The sequence below is a fragment of the Lindgomyces ingoldianus genome (genome assembly GCF_010093535.1).
Source record: "Lindgomyces ingoldianus strain ATCC 200398 unplaced genomic scaffold BDR25scaffold_3, whole genome shotgun sequence".
NCBI classification, from domain to species: domain Eukaryota; kingdom Fungi; phylum Ascomycota; class Dothideomycetes; order Pleosporales; family Lindgomycetaceae; genus Lindgomyces; species Lindgomyces ingoldianus.
In genome coordinates, this window is record NW_022985164.1 from 1,856,605 (window position 1) to 1,865,042 (window position 8,438).

The 8,438-nt window shown below is 45.4% G+C and overlaps 2 protein-coding genes across 2 annotated transcripts; one reads left to right on the forward strand and one right to left on the reverse strand.

The window, feature by feature from the left end:
* Positions 1–1,129: 1,129 nt before the first annotated feature.
* On the reverse strand, positions 1,130–1,684 carry BDR25DRAFT_375650 (uncharacterized protein; the record flags this gene model as incomplete). The annotated part of the gene is made up of 2 exons (XM_033697400.1): positions 1,130–1,201; positions 1,235–1,684. The coding sequence occupies 2 exons, from the start codon at positions 1,682–1,684 to the stop codon at positions 1,130–1,132; spliced, it is 522 nt and encodes a 173-aa protein (XP_033553482.1).
* A 1,925-nt stretch (positions 1,685–3,609) lies between these two features.
* BDR25DRAFT_300568 (FolC bifunctional protein) lies at positions 3,610–5,465 on the forward strand. The gene is made up of 3 exons (XM_033689399.1): positions 3,610–3,719; positions 3,767–3,898; positions 3,952–5,465. The coding sequence occupies exons 1-3, from the start codon at positions 3,699–3,701 to the stop codon at positions 5,344–5,346; spliced, it is 1,548 nt and encodes a 515-aa protein (XP_033553483.1). The 5' UTR covers positions 3,610–3,698; the 3' UTR covers positions 5,347–5,465.
* The last annotated feature ends 2,973 nt before the right edge of the window (positions 5,466–8,438 follow it).

An 8,438-nucleotide genomic window follows, 5' to 3' on the forward strand; every position in this document is an offset into this window, starting at 1 on the left:
GTTGACTTCTTTAGACCCTTGTTACAGTCTTGTGCCTGGACGCTCTATTATCTTGATCCCCTGCATTACATAGATAACATTGAATGCTAAGCTTACATTTCCTCCCCTAAATGCACTAAGATTCTACTCGCACTGCTACAAGTCCACATTAGATGTCTCTCAGTGCTTGCTGTGAGAACGCTGTATGCAGGAAGTATGAAGCGCAGAAGTGGGGTATAGAATAGTATTGATAGACGAATCCTTGAGGAGACTCAGGGGCTTGAGAAAGGATATATACGTACTGAGGTATGTGGCCGAACGTCATGTGCCCGAGGTATTTATCTAGTGCAAAATCGGTGGAATTCATTAGCAACCGAACAATATTCCCTCCACGCCTATAAAATTATATATAAACTGTAAATTTACTTATTTTATAAAAGAATTACGCAATAACTATTAGTAAAACTTAAGACTATATAAATGTATATTAAAGCTATACTAACTATTACAGAGCAGCTCGCCTGCTCGTTATTTTTAATATAGCTGGGTTATATCACGTCTTGTTTGTTGCTTGAGCATGCCGATCGTAACGTTGAAAATCACGTGCTAGCGTATCGTTCTCGTGCTAACGCTCGAGCTACCCCAATTGACCATTTACTAGACAATGCAGTAACAATCTACCAGCGCGTCTCTCTGAGCTCTTGTCTCTTATTCATAGAATCTCTGTAGCAATATCTACGTATCTTAACAGAGACGCACTCAACTATGAAAGGTAAGTTATTATGATAATATTAATACGTAGAGACCGTCACTAGGTTCTACAGCAAGAAAAATTTCTCCCCGGTTTCTGTATTCTTTTAGGTAGACAGAGGACTATTTTGTGTAAACACACTTACACCTTATTGAGAGATCTTCAGGGCATTCGTTAGATAACTGATGGATGGTTATTACCTTTTACAGTAGGGAATTTCCTTTCCTACTTCTGCATCCTTTCAAGAGGATTAAACAGCCGGTGGGAGAACATAATTCGTTAATTTGAAAGGGCTGGATCTCTAAACCAATCTACTCTAACCAAATATACACAAAGAATACAAATGCCTCCATTCTACCAGTCTTGTTAAGCTTAATCCTGAAATCTAAGTCCAAATTCCTAATAATATACCCCCTTCTCCAACCCAATCATCCCATCCGGATGTCCTTTCTCCACCATCTCCCTCACAATCTCCTTTAGTTCCATCTCCTTCATACTCCCCACCCCACCCGCCAGTCTCGCATCCCCCGAGCCTGGCGCACCACTTGCAGCACCCGCAAGGTTCTGAGTCATATTGCCCACGCCATTTGCAAAGCACTTCATGCCCCCGAATTCTGGGATAGCCGAATCAGCACCCGGGAACCTGAGTGTCAAGACTTGGTTTCCTTTGCAGGTGGCTTTTTCATACAGGATGCAGAATCCGCCGGGGTCGGGGCCGATGGAGCGAGGTGTGTCGTCTCCGGTGCCGGGGATGTGGCAGTTCGTGGATGGCATAACCCAACCGCATTCACCAGCAAAGTTGCGTTCTGTGCAGATGTAGACGGCGCCGGGGAGACCGCGTTTGTGGATTATGGGAAAGGTGAGGTCGCGGCAGAAGAGGCTGAGCGGGAAGGGTAGTGCGGAGACAAGTGGGAGGGAGACAGACAGAGCGAGAAGGGTTGTTGGGAGTCGCATCGTTATTGTTGGGCAGATGCGGGTCCGTTTTTAGAAATTATGAATACGTAGAAGCAAAGTATGTTTTTTTGTTTGACGTCGAACCAGCGAGGATATGTTCGTATACGGTAGTTGCGGCGGCCAAAAGTCGCGAAGGGAGGGCGTTGGATGAGTTGCAGCTTTGTATGCGTCACTCAGTTCCCAGACTTTGTCGATGGTGAGAACGACGGACAAAGAAGATGATAACGAAGCGTCATACCAATGAAATAATTTGTCTTGCAGGGTCTGTGAAAGACAAAGTCCAGCCTTGTCCTCTTTCTCCTTCTCACGTTGCATCTGCTTGAGATGGATCTGTTTCTTTGCTATCCAGCCACATTCTGAAGACAGCTCGGCGGCGAATCTTCAAAAAGGCTGAGGTGTTGTTGTTGAGACAAACATTGGGCCTGGTTTAGGCAGTTAAACGAGTCGAGGATGACTTAGAGAGGCCACCAACGAGGCTGCCTCGATCAATATGAAAGAGGACTGTTCAACGGAACCGGAAAGTGTGAGAAGGAAGGCGGAACAAGCAACGAAACGAGTCGTGCTTGAAACCTGTTCCTGACTTGCCAACAACCCATGATGCGACTGTACGGGTCGCATACCTAAGGAATCAACGTATGATGCTCACGACAGTGGTGGTCTGGATATTCCGTGCATGGCAATGATCAGTTATCATTGCAAAATAGTTCTGTTGCCCAGAGCTTCTATTCATGGTAAGTGACGACGTTGTGGGTAAGCATGAAAATGCATATGAAGGCTGGTGTTCTCCCGGGCCGAAGATAGGATCAGCAGGAGCAATAGCCAGGCTGTAGGATGGAGCACACTTGGGTTTCTGTGTGGTAACTGTCGCATTCTCTGTCGTCGTAATTAGGCTCCATCATTTAGGCAAAGTGCTTTGAGGCCTACAAGAGTGATCTCTTTTGGCTCCTCCCTCCGGGAAAGCTCTTTCAAACGCTAGTTCGGCAGCCACCATCCTATGTTTAGTGAAACTGTGAATGGAATGGGACAGAGAGGTGAGGCTCTGTTAAGCTGCGAACGCATAGGAAGGACTTCGAGCTGAATCATCGTACACCTAATACTTGAACCGGATTTCAGCACCGGTCTTAGAATCCATTGCTATGCTGGCATCCTCACAAACTAAGCTCAGGCTGACTAGGACAAGGAAGAGGATCAAAGTGGAAGGTCTCGGGATGAACAAATTATGCCGAGACTTGCGACATGTCCAGTCTCGGTTGCTAGTTATTGTCTGGGATTAAGAGCCGGAGTATTCCCCCAGACATGGGGCTGAAGCTTGTTTTGAAACCTCAAACGATTTCATGTCCTACTAACTGGATTGGGCATCACGGAATGCAATTTTGATAAGCGGGAGCGACGCCAACGCCTGGCTTGTCCAGCTGTCAGACTGAGCTCGAGGAATGGCCCAAAAGAGTAGAATACTGGTGGAAAGAATAAAGGTCGGTTTGAACGCTGTTGAGTTGTCTTGTGGCTGGTGTGTGATCAAGATGCCCTTCCTATGACCATTTGAAATATATGAGACAATGCTCCTACGTATCCCTTTTGGACAATTAGTAGAACTGGAACAAGGAGTCGAACAGAAAAGAGAAGAAATGGATGATTGTCCTGGGGATGGGGACGAAAAGGCAACACATAGTGGAGCTCCATGGAATTAGGTGATTGACTAAAGATGTGACGACGGGGAGGCTGAAAGAAATCTTAGCCTGAGGCTCCAAATGCTACACCCTGAGCCTGAACAAAGAAGAAGAGTGCTGAGTGGAGGGCGCGAGTTGAGCGCTCCAGTTGGTGGTACAGGATTTTGGTGTTGGGCGGTCTGTGCACTCTGCGTCATCGGCTTCCGTCGGATTGTAGCAAAAAAAAAAAGAAGCGGATTGTTGCTTCAAGCACACAACCTCATGATGCGCTCATGTATATAGCCCCAAGACAATTGTGCTGTCGGCGCTTTCTATCCACCGACCGCACACGTTTTAGCCCGTCCAGCATGGAGAGACGCGACTATGCGGCATGTTGAGCTTCTGCGTTAATTGTCGCTGGCTAACTCTTCCATAGGCGGCTGTCGCAGCCCTCAATACGCTGCAGTCCAATTTTTCCATTGTGGACGCGATCAGAAAGTCTGGTAAAGGGATGAATAAGCAAGCCATACCCGAGATGATTGAGTGGTGCCGCAGAGTTGGGTATGAGGTGTGCAGGCCACATCCATCTACTCTATCCTAACGCTCACAAGTTGTCGCTAGCCCTCCGATTTCGATCGATTAAGGCCTATCCACGTGGCCGGAACTAAAGGAAAGGGCTCCACGAGTGCATTTATATCCTCTATTCTTTCACAATACCTCTCGCCTACCCAGGTCGATACGAAGCCTACCAAAATCGGCCTGTATACCTCCCCGCACCTTCGATTCGTTCGCGAGCGCATACAGATTAACAATGAACCTATATCGGAAGAGAAGTTTGCAAAGTATTTCTTTGAAGTATGGGACCGACTTGAGGCTGCAGCGAGGGCCTCAGATACTCCTCCGGACCAACCAACAAAGCCAGTGTACTTCCGCTATCTAACGCTCATGGCTCTTCACACCTATCTGCAAGAAGGTGTGGACACGGCCGTGATTGAGTGTGGTATTGGTGGCGAATACGACAGCACAAATATTCTGACAAGGCCGACGGTGACCGTTGTGACAAGCCTTGGCATAGATCACGTCGTGATGCTAGGCTCTACTCTGCCAGAGATTGCGTGGCATAAGGCTGGAATATTTAAGACAGGTAGCTTAGCCTTCACTGCACCTCAAAAACAGCAAGCCATAGCCGTCCTTCAGGAGCGAGCGGCAGAGAAGGCGCTATCAATCCACGTCGTCAGTCTCCACCCCGCCCTAGCCAATGACGACGTCAAGCTCGGGCTCTCCGCATCCTTCCAGAAGGTTAATGCGTCCCTCGCCATTGCCGTTGCTGCGGCGCATTTGCGTGCTCTTGGCCATACCTCCGTTCCAGACCCAATAGTGTCGTCAAGCATTGACTTACCTCCGGAGTTCATCCGTGGGCTTGAACAAGTTCGCTGGCCCGGACGATGCGAAGTTCGGCGTGAGAAGAATGTAGCATGGCATATCGATGGCGGGCACACACTTGAAAGTATCGAGGTCACGGGAACATGGTTTGCAGAGCGCATTACATCTAATTCGTCGGTGTCGACTTCAGGAAAGGAGATACCGCCGCGTATTCTCATTTTCAACCAACAGACTAGAGATGCAAACGAGCTAGCTCGGGCTCTCTATAGTGCACTTCAATCCGCCATCAACTCTGGAAAGGAGGCACCTTTTAGCCACGCTATCTTCACTACAAACCAGACATTCGACGCTGGCTACAAGCCAGACTTGCTGTCCATGAATACAAACAAAGAGGAGGTCGATGCGCTGGCTGTCCAGAGAGCACTCGCGAAGACCTGGTCCGACATAGATCCGACTGCTGACGTAAGTGTGCTGAAGACTATCGAGGAGGCGATTAGGGAAGTGAGAGCCATTGCGGGCAATTATGTGAAGAATGGAGAACGCGGCAATGATGAGGTCATGGTCCTAATCACGGGGAGTTTGCATTTAGTTGGAGGTGCTCTTGAAGTTTTGGAGACTGGGGATGCGCATTGAACGGAGACCAGACGTGATACCCTTGCGCTTCAACACGCGCGTGAATATGCCCCTTGGCTAATTGCTTTCCCGATAGAACATTCCGATGAAATGTAGAAACCCCCGAGATCAGAATGAACCTATCCTCCTTTCGCCATCCCAGAAGAGCCATGATATTTTCTTGTCTGCCTGGGTTATGTACACGGCCCCTTGTCACGGAAACGTAGGGAAATTCTAACATTTTCACACCCACCAGAGTGTGGCCAAAAGCAAAGTCACGTTTAGTTGCTCGACGTTCAATTCCCAAACTTTGGTCTCTTCGCAAGGAGAATCAAGTTTGCAGTCAACATGACTCGTTCTCATACTCATTGATCTGCAGTCTCAATATTCTACAATATCAAGTGCAAATTCCCAGCATCACTTTGGTATGATAGTTTAAAGCTAAATTTTTATTCTGATAGCCTGATTGTCTAGGGATCTCTCTGTTGACTTTCCTACCTTTAGATCAACCCCATACTCTTGATCGACAAGGATAATGCTACCGTTAGCTCGACACATCGCTCTATGAGATCGTCGTGGCCTCATTCTACGCTTTAGCTCCCTAGCTGGGAGTCGAACTCTGGGCCACCCTCTCTATCTCCCCACTCCCATGCCTTAGCCCCCGCCGAATTATGTAGATAGTCCTATATCCCTCCTACACCATATCCCTTGCCACACGGTTAATGTGGAAAATATCGTTCATGCGCATCTAGATCAGCAATCAAAGTCACACCCACAATGCCCCCGGTTGCGTCTAGCCGACTATTCACTTGGTTTTTCTGGCGTGTCGATCAACACCCTTCGACCTTAAGCAGTCGGATACCTGTAATTGATGGCTCGGAGTAAAATATGTGTTTCCACACGGGACAGGAGTTGCTGTAGGAATAAGAACTTACAACTTTCTATTATATTATAAGCCCCTTTGCTCTGTTCTTTCCTCTCTTGCCTTCATGCCTCCACAACCCTCAACTTGCCTTTGCTGTTACTGCTTAGCTACTTGTTTTTTTTCTTCTTAGTTATTAGACTATACATTCTGATGAAACTTATTTAAAAACAAGAACTAGGTGAGTCTTAGTCCTATTTTCTTTCTTATGCGTTTTGTTACGGGGCGATGACGTCCGAGGACTGAGATGCTGGCCGTGGGGTTATGCCAAGAGGGAAGGGTTGAATCAGAGGGTGAAGGTAGGGTAGGATACAGAGGGAATGTACTAATTGCTAAGAGATGGTAGTAGGAGCAATAGATAAGGAATTTCTAATACTAGTTATTATAAAGCAAGTGTTAGGAAAATATAATTTAATTAACTACAAATTGCTAGGAAAGCAATTTGTGTAAACTATTGTCACAGTTATGTCACAGGTATGTTATAGCTATCTAACCCCCAAGTTCCTTAGGCTTAGTACAGGGTATATAGGCTCCTCGGCCTCTGTACCTCTGCCTCTGACCCTAAGGTTTACTCTCTCGTTACACCCCCCTATCCTGCATTCCCTCTCTGTACCTCGTGCTTCCTGCTTGATACCTCTCACAACTATATACTTTAAGTTGCTTTGTTATATTTAGCGACAGCAGAGCTACTTTGTTACCTAGTGTAAGGACAGAGCTCTGTACCACTACGCTAATACAACTAAAAGGTGTAAATAATCAACTAACAGTTAATCTGCGTACAGAATAGTATATATACCTATTGCGCGTAAGGACTGTTGTACAAGCTGCTTCTAGCGAATTCTAGGCATAAAAGTTAAGCTCTCTACTGCCTACTATAAAGAAACAGATAGCTAAACTAAGATTATAAATAAGTATATTAATTAAAGACTAAGGCCTTTTGTGTTCTTTTACTAGGACAACTAGAGTTCCTTACTACCCCTAATTAATTTGGCTTAGATAACCCTGCCCTATGCAACAATTAGAATGTCTCTGTATTAAGTTCTATACAGCTCTAAACCATGTTAAAGCTGGGATTAGAAACATTCTACAGAACCTATTACAGCCACAGACAAGTTAAATTATAAGAATGCCCTAGCATTAGCAACCTGCATGCACGCGGCCTAGAAGTTAGCTAAGACCTATATAGAAAAGGCTTAGGATTAGATGTAAACTGTAGTTAACTACTACTACTAGCTAGTTAACTAGAAGGTTAGCAATATAGTCTACCAAAATATAAAGAACCTAGCTGTTCAAAGACCTAGCTACGGTCTAATCTAGGCCTTCTAGTCTCACCACGATACTAAGAGGTCACTGTCAGCCCTGTGGCTACCGCGTCGCATAATGTAAGCAGGCTAATACGATAAAATGCCCGCTAAGGAACGCTAGCCCTCCCGCCATCCCGGGACGCTGTCAAACCGCCCCTCCTCCGCTTAGCAAAACTCCCGGAATGTACAGTCGCCTACCAAAAGTCATTAGCCACTTTAGCAAGAGGTCTAGGCCACCCTACAATGGTTAGATTTTAATTAAATGTAACTTAATTAAATTACTACCTTTTTTAATAGTTACAAAAGCAAATAAAACCTCTTGTAAAAAGCTATCTAAATCCTTTGTTAATATAATATAGTATTTCTACCTTTACAGCGTAAGCGCTAGCAAAATCTTACATTATCTTAGCATTCCTAAGTTAACAGTTACATACAACATCTGCTAGCTGTGCAAGCAGCCCCTGCCTACCTATATAAAAGCTTTGTGTATAGGCTAACCTCTAAAGCTTAATAAACGCGCTAAAAGGCATTTAATTTACTAAGCAGTAAATAATTTCTTTACTACGCTTTAAACTATTATAACATTATTAAAGACTTACTACTGCATTTATACTAGTTGTCGGTTGACCTAGGTTCGATTGAACAAACGTACGCCTAAGGGGCGTACTAAGAGGTGAGCAGGCAAAGATCTTCTTGTTATTAACTGCTGCCCTCTTTTTTTATATAAAGAAAGAGGGTTTTTAAGTACATATAGCCCCTGACGCACAGGCTAGATAGCTAATGTTTTAGGCAACCTAATTTAGCTATACGCGTGTACAGACGCAGCTGTACTTATGTACAGACACTAGTAACTTTTTACTTTTATAAAGTTACTTACTTATTTATAT

Excerpts from the sequence above, each read along its gene's own strand:
- BDR25DRAFT_300568 (XM_033689399.1), top strand. The coding sequence starts at position 3,699 with ATGGAGAGACGCGACTATGCG. Across the intron at positions 3,720-3,766 it reads TGGAGAGACGCGACTATGCG|GCGGCTGTCGCAGCCCTCAA; the intron begins GCATGTTGAGCT and ends ACTCTTCCATAG. Across the intron at positions 3,899-3,951 it reads GCCGCAGAGTTGGGTATGAG|CCCTCCGATTTCGATCGATT; the intron begins GTGTGCAGGCCA and ends AGTTGTCGCTAG.